Here is a 20,085-nt window from a genome sequence, read left to right as displayed (position 1 = left end):
TCAGAAAACCTTGACACCAAGGCGCCACGTGAGATAGCGCCACCATTGTACCAGATGAAGGGAGGCGCCATTTGGGATGGCTCCTATGTCCAGCTTTTCTGCAATAAGCCATCTCAGATGGCGCCTTGGTGCATTTGTAGAAGACACATATACAAGGAGGAGCGATATGAGATGGCTCCTCCTCCTAAAAGTTGAAGGGAGGCGCCATTTGACATGGCTTATTGGACTGAGTGTGCCACGTCAGATGGCGCCTAGGGCTAAAAAAAAAGGAATAAGCCATGTGAGATGGCGCCTTGGTGTTAAGGTTTTCAGAAACGTGGTTATTTGCGTACTTTTTTCCGAAACGTGATTATTTGCTTAATTTTTTTTTAATACATGGTTATTTTTTAAAAAAATTCTGAATATTCAAATTAATAGGGTGTTATGAATCACTTAGAAAATACCTTTTCAATAAAAATTAAGACGGATAAAAATTTCTCTTAAATAAGAATGAATGTTGTCAATACTATTTTTTAAAAATTTTAAATATGTATTATTATATCAACTTAAAATTAATTAATTAAAATTATTAATATACATAAATTTAAAAGTTTATATTAAAAAAATAATAATGGTTTTATGAATGTATTTTTTTTATTACATACAAGTTATTCATATTAATTGTAAAATAAAAAAGGGTCATGCTAATATGTGCCCTTCTTAAGGGCACATGTTAAGGATACTATAATTAGAAAAAGTTAAATGTAATTAAATACAATAAAGTCATATTTAAAATTTCGATATATTGAATACACGCGTTCCAAAAAAATATTTCTATAAATATCTAATTAACTTGTGCCATTGGGGCACATGTTAGTTTTTCCCAATTTAATTTTTAATTGTTATTCATTAACTTTTACAACACAATGCATATATACTTGTAGTGTATATTTATATTCATATAAATTTGATATAATAAGATAATAAAATTGATTCACCTTGATTCTTAACACCTCATTAGTCCGTGTCCACTGCAATTAAATAATTTTTTTTGTTGGACACTATAAAACCGTACCAAATACGTGTCGTAAGCGTATCGTACAAGTATCCGTGTCCGCCGCGGCGACACGCCTTCTGAATGGCGTGTTGGCGCTTCATAAGCCGAAAGTATTTTTGAATTTTCGTCAAAACCTATAAGAAAGCATAAGGGTGTTTTTTTAAAAGAAATTCTCACATTTATTTTATAAGCTTGATGCTTATATTAAGGTTATATATTGAGAGAATTTTTAAAACTTATAGTTTATGTTATACAACTTATAAGTTTGTATATTTAAAAGAAATCTATTTGATAAAAGTGTTAGTTTTTTCTTTTTACTTTAGTTTCAAAAGTACTTATGGAACACAACCAAAAATTAACATTGAAATGCATATTTCTCTCTCTCTCTCTCTCTCCAGATGATATGATTTTTAGTGGAGAGTCAGAGGAGAAATGTTAGAAGACTTGGAGAAGAACCTTCAGAGTGAGGAACCTTAATTAAAAGTGCATGATTTTTGCATAAGGAGAAATAAAACGTAGCATATGAATAGTAATTTTAGCGAAATACTTGAGAAGAGATATAGAAAGAGACGTAAATCTTTAAATTTTAATTGTGTGGTTGAAATGAAAGATGACTTTTGAAGTTTTAATTGTGTGGTACAAACTGAAGAGAAGAGAATATTTTTATTCGAAATTGATAAGACCATCGATGTTGTATAAGACTTGGCGAAATATATTTAGATGGTTTCAACATGTAGAGAGAATATATATAGAAAAAAAACTTAAGAGAAACTATTAAAGTAAATCTTGAGATCAATGATTTGAATAAAAACATAATTTCTAATATTATAAAATAATTTGATCCATATATCTAATCTCATTTAGTGAGATAAAACTTATTTATTGTTGTATATTTTTTATAAGTTAATTCAAATATCTTATAATTTATCATTTTCTTTCTCAAATTTACCATTGTTTTTTACTTAGAAGTTAGTACAACCATTAATATTACCGTATACTATGAATTCAATAAGTCACCTCATGGTTGTTAAAATCTCGATTTAAAACATAAACTCTATAGATTTTACGTTTCTAGGTCAGCATTTCGTGTTAAATCACAGATAAAAACCTTCTTATGTAAAATTGTATTCCGGAACGATTTTAAGTGATTTAATTCATTCTGAAATTGGTGAAATCGTGTAAAATCATGTAAAATCGTTGGATTTTACTCTTTGACCTGATTTTACTTTTTTGTCAAAATTTATAAATCACATCACATTTTATATTTTGGCCCATAAAATTTTTTCTATAGATTTTTAATTTTATTCACATTCATATCTTGGTATAATATTAAAGAATCTTTAACATTTGGAGATGGATTTAATCAAGTCGAATATGAAAGTTTTAATGAAGATGATGTTGTAGAAGGATTGAACTGTTGATTAAGTTGAATATCACACTCTCAATATCTTCTTATATATGATGGAATCACACCACGTTTTACTCTAAACTTCTCTTTGAAGATTTATAACCTCAATGATTTCCTCATTACCACTTTTATTCCACCTCTTTTTATTAACATTGAGGATCACATTTATGGCAAACTTAATCACGAGTTTAGTCATTGGTGTCAAAGTGATCAAATGATTCTCTCGTGGCTTCAATCCACACTTTCCAATGATGTCCTAGTTCGTGTTCTCGCTTGCTTTCATAAGCATGTGTGTACAAATGCGAGACAATTGCGTGTTGAATTACGATCCACATCGCTTTCGAAATCACATTGTCCGTGATAATCTCTCATGCATCCGACTCCTAATTGATAACCTAACATCAATATGAGATTACCTATCAATAAGTTCCTTGATGTAATCTTAAAAGTTTTGCCTCATGAATTCAATCCGGTTATCGCTGTTGTTGAAAGAAAGTTCAAACCTATGAATGAATATTGATGAAATTGAGTCTCTCATTTTGTGCATGATAAAATTGCAGTTGATATAATCTTTTATTTTGATGTTCTATTTAAATTTGATCTGTGTGTAATTTGGCTTATCTTTATTTGTACTTTGTGTATAATTTGATTATTTTGATTATTTGATTAGATTTGTACCTTTGAGATACCTTTACATTCAATAAATTAACTTTGGACCCACGACAGTGTGTTTTTTTAGCCTAAGCTAAGTGGTCTAAGTCAATATGTTGACCGTAGCTTGAATCACAAGTTAGAAATTTTAAATCAAGGTTTTTACGAAGCTTGATTCGAATCAAACCTTTTGGTGATTCGAATCAAACATTGATAGAAAGTCTAAAATTTGGGTATGTTAGGTTGATTCGAACCAAGGATATGTGTGATTCGAATCACAACACTCCTTGACTCGAATTACAAGACTTTTTATTCGAATCATGTGAACTCATAATCTTTTATATAAACATGTGATTCGAATCACGCCTTAACTCGACTCAAGTCATGGACACAAATCTTGATTCAAATCAATAGGTCTAATTCCTCACTTTACTACCTTGATTAAAATCACTTTTTTTTATTCAAACAAAGACCTCATGATTTAACTCTAATCATTTTATTATTTTCTTCACTTTTTTGTGCCTAACCTCTAGGCTCTAGCACCTATTTAAATTCTTTTAATATCTCTTTTCAAGGTTGGTCATTTCAATGATACATTGAGATTAGATAATCGATGGGTTGGTTAACCATGTCAACTGACTAAAGGATGATCTAAAAAAAAGAAGTATGATAATAAGATTCTTCCAGAGCGAGATGTATTGAGATCCATACCCATATTTTCAAAAAGCTTGAGAAAAACTATGAGAGTTTCTCCATTCACAAACACACTTCCATGTTGATTCAACTTTATGAAAAGCTTTTGAGAATTGTGATGTTGTAAGATTTATTTGTGTTATGCGAGATTGTTTAGATATCCTTCATCATCTTCATCCTTGTATCAAGAAAGTATTTTTGTGGTGCTCAACTCTAAATAATGAGTGTGAGAGATATATCCATGGTACATTAGGGAAGTTTAATTTTTTTTTTTGTGAATTTTTGATGTGTGTATCACGATAAAGAATCGTTATTTTTCTATGGTATTTTTTGGGTGATTATCTATCAAGAGAGGAATTTCTCTGTACTCCATGGAAGACTTCGGTGGAACTGAGTAAAATTTTCTACATAATGAAATTGAGAGCTATATAATCTTTCTTGGATAGAACAATCGCCCAAACACGTAACCAGTAGATCTGAGTAAAGGTTATTTCATAATAGAAGCTTGGAGCAGGATTGTTGTGTATGGTTGGACCAAGATCATTGGAGATCTTGAATGTATGCATTTTGAGTAATATGCTTCAATAGAAGAGAATATAAATTTAAATATGTGTTGGCTAAAGCGTTGCGATTGTTATGTTTAGATTATTGATAATTCATTGTACCAAAATACTTGTATCTTAACTTTACAAAAAGACGAAGATATTACAATTTTCAATGGTGAAACCATTGAAGAGTGGACTAATTTCTAACGAGGACGAGTGAGCTGAACCTCTATACATATAATGTACATTGTTCTTTTCCTTAACTCCTTTAATTTTCTGCATTATATCGTATGTGGATTCAATATATTTCATAGTCAACTTGTTACATGTCATTATCTGAATGACCTAGAGTTATGTTATGTGTAGTAATTCAATTTTATTATGCTGACAATTCTATAATCATTTAATATTATTTCATACCAAAATACCTCTCACTCTCACATGTAAACTAAAAGCTAGCCAACCTGTCTCATTTCTCATATGTCAAAAGAAGATAGACAACCATACACCATCTCACCTACATCAAATTTTCACTAGGATGCTAGACCTCTTAATACGCACCTTGTGGAAACTTGTGCCGAATTTGGAATTGTTCTTCCTCATATCTATCTTGGACTTCTCCTTACCTATATTGAACTAAAAGAAAATCTTACTTTTTACTCCTACAATTATACTCATACCCTGACACGTAAAAAATTAGGACCAAAATACCTCGTATAAATACTTATTTTAAAATTTTTCATTTTTTTCTCACATTTTAAAAGAAAATTTGAAACACTTAAAAATATATAAACCAGAACACTTTTTGAAAGTGTTCCGGTTTAAAAAAAAAACACCGGAACACTTGAAAAAATAATTCCGGTAGTCAAATTTTTCAAGTTAAATACCGGAACACTTAGAGCATCTCCAATGGTAGTACTTTTCATTGAGTTCTCCAACTATACATAAATATAATAATTAAATATTCAAACAATTGGCCATGTCATAGTACAGTTGCATTGCAATGCAATTAGTAAAAAATTGTGGTACCCAATCAAATTACTTTATGAGGTAAAGTTGTGGGACCCATTATAATTACATCAATAAAATAAAAATTAAATAAAATATTTTGAGATGATATGGCTGGTGGGACCCATAAAGAACTCAAGAATGAGTTGCACCATTGGAGATGGTCTTAGTTAAAGTGTTCTGGTAATTTTAAAGTTGAATAAAGTGGGAGTTAAGGTAAGTGTTCCGATTGGTTTATTTTTGAAAAAATTCTAGACTTTAGATAACAATTTAAAACCGTTTCCTAAAGTTACTGAGAACAAAGCAAAACTGTTGCCTATGGTGTGACAAGCGCACGCTTATTCACAATACAATTAGGCAACGATTTTTTTATTTGTCATTTACTTTAGGCATCTGTTTTAAACCGTTGCGTAAAATCTAGAATTCTGAAAAAAAACATAAACCATCGGAACACTTTAAATAAGTGTTCCGGTATGTAATTTTAAACCCTACTTTAAATACCTTGAAAACTATTGGAACTATTTTTCGAAGTGTTCGGTATGTTTTTTTTAACCGGAAGACTTTAAAAACATGTTCCAGTTTATATATTTTTAGGTGTTTTGAATTAATTTTTTTTGAAATGTGAAGAAAAAGTAAAAAATTTAAAAATATGTACTATTTCTACGAGGGTATTTCGGTCCCATTTTTTTCTGTAGGGGTATAGGTATAATTGTAGGGGTACAAAGTAAAATTTTCAACCAAAGAATATTAACCGACCCTTTCTAGACCCTATGTGGCATGATGCAACAAAGAAATAGTTAAACGCTCTTCAAAAGGATAAATGCCTCCAATTTGGAAATCTACTTGTTACAAATGGATTTATAAGATCAAAGAAAATTTATATGGCACAATTAGCAAGTTAAAGGCTCACTTGGTTGCAAAATGATTTCATCATTCCAATAATTTGACTTTATTGAAACCTTTCCAAATTTGGTCAAATTTGTTAAGGCTTGGAGCTGAAGAGTGTGCTCCTCTTAAAGTCTTAGCTTTAAATCTTGCTCGGTGCTAACAATTTCAATGTTAGGACAATCCACATAGGCAACTATTTCAACGACTAAATTTCAACACTATTTTCCTCAACAAGCTTCTTAAAGAAGAAGTTTACTTGGAAAAACCTCAAGGCTTTAAAATCAAGGATCCAATTTTTTTGTTACCTTTACAAAGTATTGTATGACCTTAAGCAAGCTTAAAGATAATTGTTTGATAACTTAAACCACACTTTAATTCAATTTTAGTTCCAAGCAAGCAAATATGAAATATGATCCTTCCCTTTTCACATATACAAAATATGGACAAATGGTTTATCTTTTGGTCTACGTTGATGATATCATCATTGTTAATAAATGCAGTTGGACCTAAATCAATCCTACAAAATTGATTTGTATGGTGAGGATTGCTCCCACTTATAAGCACATGTTCAAGCACATGCCCAAACATATATGTAAATTAAATTCTTCTCCTCCCTTCCCATCCCTTTGATAAAAATACCTCCCCCTCTCCTCGATTAAACCAAACAAACCCTTAAAATACCACTCATGCCCAAAACTAGACATTTGGAGCATGAAGAAAGGATGGTATGATAGTGGAAACCTGAAAGGTGGTGTTCTAACAAATCTTAAAGCAGACTCTTAATACCATGTTAAGAAATGTGGTTGAGCCTAACTCAACCCTATAAAATCGACTTGAAGGATAAGGATTGCCCTAACTTATAAACACATGTTCAAGTCATATGTTGTTCAATGTGGGACTCTTAACAATCATCTTATAGAGCTTCTCTCTTCTAATTCACCCCCTAATTAAAAAACATCACGAACTCTCCGGTCTCAAGCAATTGAGTGCACTTAACTACTTTCTTGACATTAGGAAAGAAACTCCCCGATGATACACTCTTACTCACTAAAAGCAAATATATTAGAGAAATTATCTCTATAACCAACATTATGGAGTTCAATACCATCAACACACATATGATTATCACGTACATGCTTTCTAAAGTTTCCAAAGTTGTTTCATACACCTTTCACAACTTTTCCCTATACAGATTTGTAGTAGGAGCTCTACAATATCCTATGTAGTTAACAAGGTTTTCCAATTTATATTTAATCCCTTTGAAGTCAATTAGATTGTTGTTAAAAGATTCCTAAGATACTTAAAAGGTTTGATCAACTTTGACTTCAAATTTTGTCATACTATCATCTATAAACCTCTCTCCCTAAAGGTATTTTGTCATATTGATTGAGCTGTAGATCATGATGACATAAGATTAACCTCTAGAGCTTCCATCTTCTTTAGACCAAATCTCATCCCTTAGGGGTCAAGAAAGCAATGTGTTATTTTTAGGTCAAACACTAAGGCTTAATACATGAGCCTAGCTTAAGCACAACTAATATTCTTTGGCCTCAAATTCTTTTACAAGAGCTATTTATTTCATTTTCTTCATATGCGGTTTATTGTAATAATCACTCACTTGTACTACTCTCCCATAATCTCATTATTGTAATAATCACTCACTTGTACTACTCTCTCATAATCTCATTTTATCTCCAAGGATAAAGCACATGGAGATTGATCTCTTCGTTGTTAGGGAGAAAGTTTTTGTAAAAAAAACTCATTACAATGCACATCATTGATATTGATCAATGGACTGATATACTTACTTAGCATGTATCCACAACCAAGGTCATCCATATGCATTCAAGTTCAATGTGACCAACTCTTCGACAAGCAACTCACTTTGAGCTTAAGGGCGATGTAATAAAGTAGAATCAATGACTATTGAGAGTTAGTTGATATGCCAACTATCCTTGACAGTTATAATGTTGTTAGACTTAACATGAGCACATAATTAAGGATCAGGATCCACTGCAGTCGATGTAGTCATCCATACATAAACCAATGAACTCATCAATGCGTCATGACCGTTGATTTATTTCATTAAAAAAATTAATAAAAAATATATAGTAGAAAGAAATATAGAGAGATGACTGCATAGAATTAAATTCTCATGATTCCATAGATTAAAACAATTGCCACTAACATGCACATATGTGTGATTAGGATCCTTTAATATGTTGTAATTATTCTCTATTGAATATCAATGAAAACACTATTCCAAATAATAATCGATTATTAAAATTTCACAAAATAACATAAGTACCCTTTATCAACGAACCACTATTCTTATACATATCCCTATATATCCAACATTTTCAAGTTTCTAAAAGGGTCATCATGCTCTCATCTTTTCCACATGCAAAAATACCATCAATTGCATCCACATTTGAAAGATGATAGTGTTGACAAGAAACTCGTGATGATGGTGAGTTAGATAAATTGTCACTAGAAATGAAAAAAACTACATAATAAATGAAAAGCTTCTCAACTTTTCTTTTGCCATACAACCCCACCCCACCCACATGCGAAAAGCATTGTCCACCCATTAGCATCCTCTTATTCATTGCTTCTAGTTTTTATTTTCCTTCTTTAGGCATGCAACTTGAAACTTCATAATCAATTTTGCATTGCTTTGTTGTTTACATGTTGATGCTTTCATCATTGTTTTCTCATGATTTTAATTATTAAGTTTAAGTCAAAGCCATTTTAAGAATCTTGATATTGAGGAGTGTTTGTTTCACATATTCAAGAATTATTATTATTATCAGGAAGACTTAAATATATATCTTTGGTCCTGTAAGTTAGCGAATTTTTGATTTTCGTTCTCGTAAGTTTTTTTGGGTCTGAGTCTCTGTAACTCGGTTTTTTGAGGCGAACTGACTCCTTGCTCTCTTTTTTTTGAATTTTTTTTTATTTTGCAAGAGTCGCCACCGACTTTTATTTTATCCAACATTTAGGAAAGGCATAAAAGAACAGGAAAGACCTTTTGACAGATTTTGGGTTCGGGGGGTTGGTTATACAAAGGGAAGGTTTTAAGCACCCTTTGTATCCATGGTTATCCATGGGCTCTTAGTTTTGCTTAGATCACTTTTGCTCTTGTTTGATTTTTAAAATAAGCTCGGCAAGACATTAAGCCTTGTGCCTACATACCTCCTCGGTGCAATGGAGAAGTCAGAGCTAATGTAGTTCCGCTTAAAAGGGAGAACGGTTTTTTTTAAAAGGAATAAACACTTTATCGTCGTCGGAGAGAAATACTCAGCCATTGATCTTGATCATGAGAACAAATAGATTCTTTGCATCACAAATGAAAGAAGAGCTCCAACTCGGATGAAAATCAACGAGTATGACACTATCTCTCTCACGTGGAAAAGATTCCATTATATCAATCAATCTCAAAATCGTGGGGTATCACAACTCACTACAACATTTAATCGTGTCTAAACTTTGAAAGAAAAGCCACTAAGGGCAAAAGGTATTTTTATAAGAAAAGATTTTTAAAAGAGGTTTTACAAACATAAGAAGATTTTGGAAAAAGGGAGAAGATTTTGAAAATTTAAGAAGTGGGAGGAGATGAAGAGGCTATCCTAGTGCTTAAAATAAAAGTTTAAGGAGAGAATGATCTGACCAAAATAAGAAACCAACAGTTGACCGACGCATTACCACTTGGGGATCCAGATGAACTTATTATCTTTAGCACCACTTTGCATTAAGCACATTAAAGTTCTGATGAAAATCGGGCAGAGCAACGGCTGTTTTCGGGTAAAATCCTTATCTCAATGCCTTGGAATTAACCATCAAGGACTTTGAAGGAAATACCTGCATACGGAAACAGACAACAATCCAATGCCAGACAGAACAACCACAGAGTAATAACAGAATAAGGGTCCAGAGGCACTAAGTCCATAAGTCCGAATCTCCAAAATGCTAGGGATAGTAACCAATAGTCCAAGAGAGAACCTTAAGCGTTTTTCTTTAGTTTTTTGTTGTTTATTAGTGTTTTAGCATAAAAGTAAAGTATGGTCCAAGTGGACAAAAAGAAAATAGCGGAAACATAAACATAGCGTCCAAATGGACAAAGAGAAAATAGCGGAATATAAACGTCCAAATGGACAAAGAGAAAATAGCGGAAACATAAATAATATGTCCAAGTGGACAAAGAAAAATAGCAGAAATATAAATAATACGTCCAAATGGACAAAGAAAAAATAGCAGAAACATAAATAATATGTCCAAATGGACAAAGAAAAAATAGCAGAAATATAAATAATATGTCCAAATGGACAAAGAAAAAATGACAGAAACATAAATAATATGTCCAAGTGGACAAAGAAAAAATAACAGAAACATAAATAATATGTCCAAATGGACAAAGGAAAAATAACAGAAATATAAATAATAAATAATAAAATAAAGCATAAAGCAAGAAATATAAAGAACAATATAATAAAATGCGGAAATTAAAGTCAATTGTTAGTATGTTAGCACGTGAATCATCTTGAAGCTAGTCAAGTATATTCACGATGTTAGTGAAGATCGATGGTGAGTGAATGATGATCTCGGATTTAAAATTAATGAAAATTTATCAGAAGCTTGATAGAATCATAGCGACTACACGATAAATTTCCAAAAGTCTTAAAACAACCGCATACAATCTCTGCCATATTTGATCTTTTATTCTGATTCGGGACAAAGGAAAAAGATAAGAAACAATATCAAATAATATACAAAAATAAATATAAAACAAATTAAACTTAATTCATTCTTTTTGTGATTTTTTTTGGAATTGATTTTAAGTTAATTAACAAGCTAATTAAACAAATAATTATACAAATAATTAAACTTAACAAGAAAAATATTATTTTATGTCAAAAATTAGATTATAAAAAATATAAACCTAAATCTAAAAGGAAATTTTTTTTGGAGTTTTTTGATTGGTTAAAAATAATTAAAAAGCAATATTTACATAATTACTAATTAATTAAGCAATATAAATTAATTATGAAAAGAAATAAAATATTTTTATGGTAAAAATTAAATAAACATTTTATCAATTTAAAACTAAAATTAAAACATTTTTTTTTGAGAAATTGAAAATATGCATAAATATGGAGTTTTTAATTCATGAACTCCTAACACTACTACATATTAAAAATTACATTGTACTTACTCTATGATGTTCCAAGAGTGGAAAAGAGTGATTGAAATTGATTGAAAGTGGCTATTTGAATGAGCCTTGATTTTTACAAGTTTATTGAAACTTTTGGAAAATATAAAACTTATGCTATGGCTTTGGTGTTTGTTGTTGTGCTCTCCTCTTGTTTCTCCCTTTTTTTCCTTCCCTTGAATGAAGAAAATGAAGTTCTATTTATAGGCAAAGAGTTTGATCTTGGAAGCCTTGCAAGTGAAAATTGTCATGATTGATTTTGTGGAAAAAATATGATAATGGAATATTTTCAATGAGTGTATTTCTTAACCATGGTTAAAACACTCAAGTATTATTCTCTTCAATCTTGCAATAATATATTTAAGCATCTTGAATTGGTCTTGATTGGCAACCATAAGCATCTTTGATAATATCTTTGAATTATCTCACTTTAATTAAACTTTAAATGAATAAAATTTAATTAAAATGAAATAAAAGTGTCATGAATCATGGATAGGTCGTGGATTCCCTTTAGACATATGGGAATCAAGATTGAATCACAAAAGAATTGGCCTTTTTGAAAAAAAATCAAATTTTGGTCATTACTTGTTTCATGCATTTTTCCAAAAAAGGTCAACTTCATCAAGGCATATCTCCCTCAATTTTGATCCTATGAAAGTGTTCTTTAACTTTTTGGAAAGCCCAAGATGTCCTCTACAAGCCACTTTGGAAGCGTTTTTGCATTTGGAGAAGTTATTTTGATGATATGGGCTTTGACAAAAAACTGCTTTTTGTTGACTTTCAAAATGACCCGTAATGTTTTGGCTTATATCTCTTAGGCGGAAGCATTTCTTGACCTTGGTCCCAACATCAAAGTTGTAGAGAATTGAATTTCCTTGAGAATGAGCTTTGGTTGGAATTTTTCTGATAAATTATGAGAGAGTTATGGTCGGTCAAAGTTCAGTTGACTTTTAGGTAAAAAACTCTAATTTTGCAATTTTGAGTTTTGTCGATTTCTGAACTTTTCTTGATGAATTATGATCAACCATTGATCACATGATGAATCTTTTGACAAAATATGGATGTTGACAAAAAATTGCATTTTTGACTGTCTGTTGACTTTTTGGTCAAACTGGTCGTCTGTTGACTGTTTGAGCTGTTGACTGTGCGTCTGAGCGAATCGAAGTTTGAAAATTTGTATGGTGGTATTTTGAGACATATGGAGATCCATGAAATCCATTTGAGGTCTCAAAAACTCGTTCTCCTGAAAAAAGACAAAAACCCTAGTTAGAGACTGTTTGTGTAGGAGACAGTTAGGCGTACCTGATTTTTGTGCAGTGTTGAGTCTCTGTTGACCATGTGATTATCAGAAGACTTCTAGAACAAAATCTTGGAAATTTGAAGTGCGAAAAATTGATTTGACTGATGGTACAAACACGGAGAATTGCGCTGATAGCGGGTTTGACTGGTAACTAGCAGTATAATCTGAAATCCGGACTCCGCGCCTGCAAATTTTAATTCTGCACAAACTGCGTCAGCATTATTTATCTGAAAATAAATCTCAAATAAACAGTGTATGAAGTAATAAACAGTATTTGGCGTTTATGTAAGAATAAATTTAACAGCGAACCAAAATACTGTATAAAAAAATTCTAAAAATTGAGTATTCATAAAATCAGGATATTTATGAAATAAAAATCCAAGATTGTATAAAACTCCAAATTTTTAGACAGAAGTCTTTTGACTTCTCTTAAAAAAAAAAAAAAAAAAAAAACGCGGGCAAATTTTGGGGTATAACAATAATGATCATAACACTTAGAAAATGATGGGATCTCAGAGGTCAAAAATTGGGGTGCAACAGTCTCTATATTTCACTTTCGCGTTTGTTTTAGTCTTAAAATCAAAATTCACAGGAAAATTCGCAGATTTTCCTGCGGATTTTGGCTTTAGGGACTAAACCGCAAACAAAAAGTAGGATAGAGCGACTCATACCAACAAAAAAACTTACAGGAACAAAAATAAAAAACTCATTAACTTACAGGGACCAAAGGTGCATTTAAGCCTATTAGGAATAACATATTTGAGAATATAAAGATAAAAATTTGATTTGCAAATATTTTTTTAAAAAACGTTTAGTTTCTGCCACAAAAAATAATGTTGCCAATCTGTGACAAGTTACATGCATCCTTATTTTCTTTTTTGAAAAGTATAAGGGAAATATATGTACTCTACTTGAGACATGCATGCGACCCTATTGACTTATTTTTAATTTCTTAGGCACTAACGGGACTCTAAAAGTAAAGTAGCCCCCAACAAGACACTAAATATCTATATAAACGTATCACATAGTCATATTCTTGCTGCATTCCAAAGCAATAGGCAATTATAGGAAACAAATAATTAAATGTCGTCTAAAGTTAGTCCCTCTCTTTGCTTGATAGTGTTCTTCTTCCTCTTCTTAACCTTCACTTATGCAACAACACTTGGCCCTGTCACCTCAACCAATACTCAATATGAGGTAAGTCACTTTAATTCATATCTTATATATTATACACAATTTTAATTAAATCAAGTGATAAAACTTAAGTATATATATTCTCTTTTTGTATTGTTTAATTAATAATCTTGTTCTCTCAAACGTGTTAATTAAAGGTATTGGAAGATGGAAAGGTGAACATAGAAGAGAATTGTGAGGGTATTGAAGAAGACGATTGTTTGATGCGAAGAACACTTGTGGCTCATACAGATTATATCTACACACAAAAGCAAAATCCATAGGTTTAAAGATTGTTTTCTACACCTTGTTGTAATTTTATGTATAACCATAAGTTATCTTTCATATGAACAATAGTTTTTGACCTTTGAAGATTTAGATATGTTATGTACTAGTAATATGTTTGTTTAGTTTTTTGTGTGTCTATATACTAATTTCTGTAGATAAGTATTTTGATATATTTTAATTTATACATAATTGGAGTTCTTTTTTCTTTTCTTTTTTGGGGGTTGGGGGTAGAAATGTATCCAGTTTGATTAGACATATTAAAGTATAAGCTGTAAAGTTGGGACTTGTTTGGCATAAAGCCAACAAAATGGATCCAAAGTCACTTGTTTTGTAAAGCGAATAATAACTTTTGCAGGAGAAAATAAAGCTAAAAATTATTGATTCTTCTTGTTCACTTTTAATTTAAAACATTAGCGACATGTTTAAAAATATTTATTTATAACTTTAATTATAAATTATTGACAAACTAGTAAACTCAATTATATTTTTTTCTCTACCCCAATCATTTTTTATAAATAAAATAAGATATATATTTTTTTTATCAACTATACTCAGTAATTGAATGGAATAATTATAATAATTTGTTTTTTAATATTTTAATTTATATTTATCAAAAGTTACATTCATCAATGAAAATTTTGTCTTATGTATTTATTAAATAAATATATTAAATATTATTTATTAATTATAAAATAACGTTTAATAAGCGAGATTGTGTCCAATATATATATATATATATATATATATATATATATATATATATATATATATATATCACGTCTAATGGGTGCGACCTGTATCAAAACTTAGTGTCAAGTATTGCTAGAGGCCTCGATAGAAGTCCTACTTAAAAGATTAACGATCCCCCAGAGGAACTCAGTATCTCCTCGGGCGAGATTGTGTCCAAAAAATAACGTATAATGGGCACGACCTGTATCATGCCCCGGAGTCTTGGTAGCAAGTCTTGCTAGAGGGCTCGATAGAAGTCCCGCCTACAAACGTCTCGTTTGAGGGACTCAGCGCCTCCTTAGCCGAATTACGTAAATGCAACCTTTGAAGGACTTAACATCCACACACTTGATAAAAGCTCTCACTTGAGGGACTCAATATCTCCTTGGGCAAGAATGCATCCAAAATATCCGCATAGTGGGCGCGACTTGTATCTAGCCTCAGAGACTTAGTGTCAAGTCTTGCTAGAGGGCTAGATGGAAGTCCCCGCTTAAAAGATTAACGACCCCCCTGAAGGACCCTGTGCCCCCGGCTAGGCTACCTGATATAACTTTTGAAGGGCTCAATGCCTCATTAGCCAACACACATAGCCTTCGCGAAAGCCTGAATTCCTAAAGGCTGGCAAAAGTCTATAAGGTAAAACACCTGTCCTCGGAATACTCCTCGAAAAATGCCCTCTGCTGAAGGACTAGTGTATGAGAGATTGTGTAGTGTTATATTTGCAAATAACCTTTCCTAGGGCAACATCTTGGGACCTCCCTAGAAAAGGGCAACGATGCGAGGTCGCCTAAAGGGAGGTACCGCTTCGCCCCTGCATTTCGTCGCCCATGAGGAGAAGAAATATTGGATAAGACATGTCTTGGATAATGAGAAAGTCAAGATAGTTACTGACTCACATATCCCTTGAGAATAAGAATTCAATTGTCCATCTTTTGACTGGGTGACCGGTGACCATTTCCAAGAAAGCCCTGGGAATAGGAAATTCCTATAAATACCTCATCCTTCAAAGGAGAAAGAGACAACTCTCAAGTAACACTTACTTACACACATTCAAACACCATTCTGAGAGCACTTGACTCTAAGTAACCTTAGTAACATTACTCCAACCGTTCACATGCGACCTAACAACGCCAATACACAACACGACCTCTCATCTCATGTGAGTTAGTCCTCTAAACAACCTCACAAAGCATCGTATAGGAGTATTCAAAACCGTGCGATCCTAACCCTTAAACATGTAATATGCCTACTAAGGCCTCTGAGTCTCTCTGCCCTTGCATGAGGGACACACACACGCCTATACTTTTTGGACATTATAGTCATCAAACTCTTGAAGTGCTTCCACGCGTCTTAGTGTAAAAAGTGTCGCGAATCCACTATCCATCTAATAACTACCTTTGAAAACTCCTAACTACCTCTGTCGAGAGTTCTTTACTTACATAAAGTTATCAAGATATTTGTGGTCTGATTTGCCTTAGATTGAAAATATATTGAGTCCATAATAATCTAACTAACGTGTCGAACTTGACAATTTGTCAAAGGTTTGATATACGCAAACCTTTTTGAGATCCTGGATATGTTTGGAAGAGAGAGTGATCTTAATCTTGTGGATATGTACCTGAGACTCCTCCAAACTCTTCTCGACCTTGTCTCATCTGACAGGTTTAGTCGAACCATTTAGTCGACAAAATTAATATATCAAAACTCTTGGTTAAAATTCTCAAAACTTGGCATTTTCAACATAGCTATCACCATCCTTGGTTGAACTTTTTACAGCTCGAATTTACAGGCTAACACTTATTTCCTAGGTCATTAGTTATCCTTACCACCTCAAAATAGCTCCACTTTTATACATCACATCTAAGCTATGAAACTAATCTTTCATAACTAGAAAACTCATCATCTACAAATGAACCCCCATGGTAGATAAATACATGAACAAATTCATCCAGTATTTACCTAAGAAGAAAACACTACTACTTAATAAACATTCATACAATGATATTAAAATTTAGAATCAAAACTAACTCATAACCCTAAAACCATGAGAAGATCCTCATGCGAAGATTTAAGCCACGATAAAACCCTTGAAAGATCATAATATGTTAAACCCAACACATTAAGAATCACAATCTAAGAGAGAAAGAGGGTGAAAATGAATACTTAATAAACCCTAAATTAAAAAGGGGCGAAAAATTAGACTTACCAGTAGACTTGTCTTCGTCTTTTCGTTTCAGAAAATACTTGTCTTCCTCTTCCTCGTTTAGTTTCCCCTCGTTTCAGGATTCCTTCCTTCATTCACACCTTGCTTGAGAGTTCCTTCATCCGTGGAAATGTTCTTCATTCTTCCTTCCTTGTGGAATAATACTTTCAATCTCAGCAATTTGGTTTGAGCAAAAATATGAAAGGAAACTAAATGAGGAAGAGGAAGACAAGTGTTTTCTGACAGATCTAATGGAGAAGACACAAAAAAAGTGGAATGCAATGATCAACAAGATACTTTCATAAAGAGCTTGCAATTGATACTGTGGATTAATGATTTAGGGATCCTTATATAAGAATTTATGAAAATTACAACTCAGGCATTTCAAGGTGGAGAGGAAAGCCTTAAACATCCCGAGAGACCAACGAACCCACATTTTCAAAGGATGTATATATGCTTTAAAGGATGCATAAATAGTTTTTTCAAATACATACCCATTATAGGATTGGTGAGTGTTTCTTTAAGGATTATTATGGAGGACAAATACTAGCAACCATTGGAAGGGACTCAAACAATCAAATGTTTCCAATAGCATTCGTTGTTTTAGAGGATGAAACCAAGGATTCATGGAATTGATTTCTAGAGTTTTTGACAAATGATTTAAGAGGTGTCAGGCTATGCAAGACCTACACATTCATCAATGATCAACAAAAGGTACTATTTTCAAATGATTTACATTGTTATTACATACTCGGATTTGATATTTTGAGTTGACATTGTGATGTACATTTTATTGTTTTTATAAACATTTATACTACAACTTCAAGAATAAGTTTCCAGGAATTAAACCAAAAAGAACTGATGTGGAAGGTTACAATTGCAAGTGATGTCAAAGCTTAGGAAAAAAACATGATTGAAATAAAGGCATTTGATCAGTGCATTTTGATGCACATTCTTCTACTGTTGTACTTACATATTTATTTAGTTTATTTTATTAATTTACTATTTTAGTGTGTTTTCATATTTAGTTTATTTTTGCCTTTATTTAATTTTTATATTTATTTTTTAGCATAAGCATTTTTTACCGTGAAAATCATAATTGGAACTACGAGATGTCATTTTGCGCGTTATAATATGCGTTGGAAAGCTAAAAGAAAGAGGAATCCAAAAGCTGATTCGGAGTGCAGGAGTCTCACGTGATTCGTTGAAGTTTCAAACTTTAGAGAATAATTTGTTTTGGGTCATTTTTGGCCAGGTTAATGTTTTTCGACCCGATTTTAATTAGAAGTGCAATGCTTATTTTGTTAAAAAGGCAATCATCTGCGGTATTATTGCTTTATACACTATTCACGAGAAATTTTATGCTTTGTACGATGATGATGAGGAACTAATCATCCAGAGTTGATATGTTGTAATCGACTTTCCAACGCTTTGAGGTTATTATTCTATTAATTCAATTTCGTTTCTCTTTTAATTCTGTTATATGAATATTCATTTGCTCAATCTGTTATTTCATGGAATGGTTTTGATTAAATTCATATGATTATATTCCTAACTTTTAATCGTCGTTTACGTTGCTTTATTGTTAAATTGCGTTTGTAAACTGTGTTTGCTTAATTCGCAATTGTTTTAATCCGTTTGCTTAATTCAGAATATAGGAATGTCAATCTATTTTATATATATTGAGCTTGTCAGTCGATATTGAAATTGAATAGAGATCGAAGTCGCTTAGGGAATTGATAAGGTGAAAACTAGTGATTAGCCGAAAACTGAAAATAGTAGATTGACTTATTTTTATAATCGCTTTTTTAATCACTTATTTACTCTATTTTATAAATCTATCCTTAAAACATAACCCCCCAATCGATTTCAGTAGGTTAATAATAATACAAGAATCTTTGTGATACGACTCGAGCCATTTAAGCACATAATGAAAATTTCACCAAATTTTGGAGCAAATCAAGGTTTAGAACAATTCCAATATGTGATACCTTAGTTAACAATATGTCATAGGCAAGCAACTGATTCTTTGTATGTGCTAGGGCCAAGCCCATTGTCGCTATGATTGAACAAATCATAGTTTATCTTATGATGTGTTGGAAGTCAAATAGGAAGAAGATTTCAATGCATGTGGGTAAAATTCTACTAGATATAAAAAAAAAAGTTTGCAAAGTGTCATACCCCAAAATTTACCCGTTTTAATTCTTGTTTTAATTTATTAAGGGTGTTAAAAATTAAGAGCCATAGGTTTAATATATCCATTGTTAAACTCGATCTCTTATAAAACTCCCTTATAAATTGGTTAAAATAAAATGGAGGTGTTAATAGCAAAAATCTCTCTAAATCCAATTAGCACTTAGTCTTTCTTTTTGCTTCTTAGGAAAAAGAAAATAGAGGGGTGTGTTTTAGGACATTTTGGGGTCCAATAGGCCCATTTTGCTTATCACAATTTAACCACGTATATTATTATTAATCATAAACTTATTAATATTATTAATCCCCAAATATTAGTTTTAATAATTAACATTGGGTTATTAAAGATTAATCAAGTTTTATTATTAGTATAAATATAATTGGTTATCCGAATTATATTATTAACTAACACGTTCATTTGGTTATTATCAGTTAATTAGTTTTTTATTGATTAATTGATCAAATTAATTAAATGAATTAAGTAAAGTTAGTGATTTTTTTGCTGGCATTTTTGTCATTTCTCCTTTTGGGTCACAAAGCATTTGCTACTGGGCCTAATGCGCTGGGCCGTGAACGGGTAATGGAGCGGACCGGGCCAAACCCGACCCAGCTACTATTCACCGTCTCCCTCACGCTTCTGTACAGCCACCAACCCAACGCAAACCCTAGTCTCCATGCTCTCAGCGGCGCCGCCCCCTTCAACCCACAAACAATCCAAGCCCAAAATCCAGAATCAAGCAATACTCAATCAGATTAAATCT

At 31.9% G+C, this 20,085-nt stretch overlaps 1 protein-coding gene across 1 annotated transcript; it reads left to right on the top strand.

Annotated features, from left to right (window-relative positions):
- The first annotated feature begins 13,687 nt into the window (after positions 1 to 13,687).
- Positions 13,688 to 14,580, top strand: LOC131611089 (phytosulfokines-like). The gene is made up of 2 exons (XM_058883213.1): positions 13,688 to 13,935; positions 14,070 to 14,580. The coding sequence occupies exons 1-2, from the start codon at positions 13,822 to 13,824 to the stop codon at positions 14,193 to 14,195; spliced, it is 240 nt and encodes a 79-aa protein (XP_058739196.1). The 5' UTR covers positions 13,688 to 13,821; the 3' UTR covers positions 14,196 to 14,580.
- The last annotated feature ends 5,505 nt before the right edge of the window (positions 14,581 to 20,085 follow it).

Source organism: Vicia villosa, linkage group LG1, assembly GCF_029867415.1.
Source record: "Vicia villosa cultivar HV-30 ecotype Madison, WI linkage group LG1, Vvil1.0, whole genome shotgun sequence".
Lineage (NCBI taxonomy): Eukaryota > Viridiplantae > Streptophyta > Magnoliopsida > Fabales > Fabaceae > Vicia > Vicia villosa.
The sequence above is the reverse complement of the archived record's forward strand: the minus strand, read 5'-3'. Positions and strand labels throughout refer to the sequence as shown.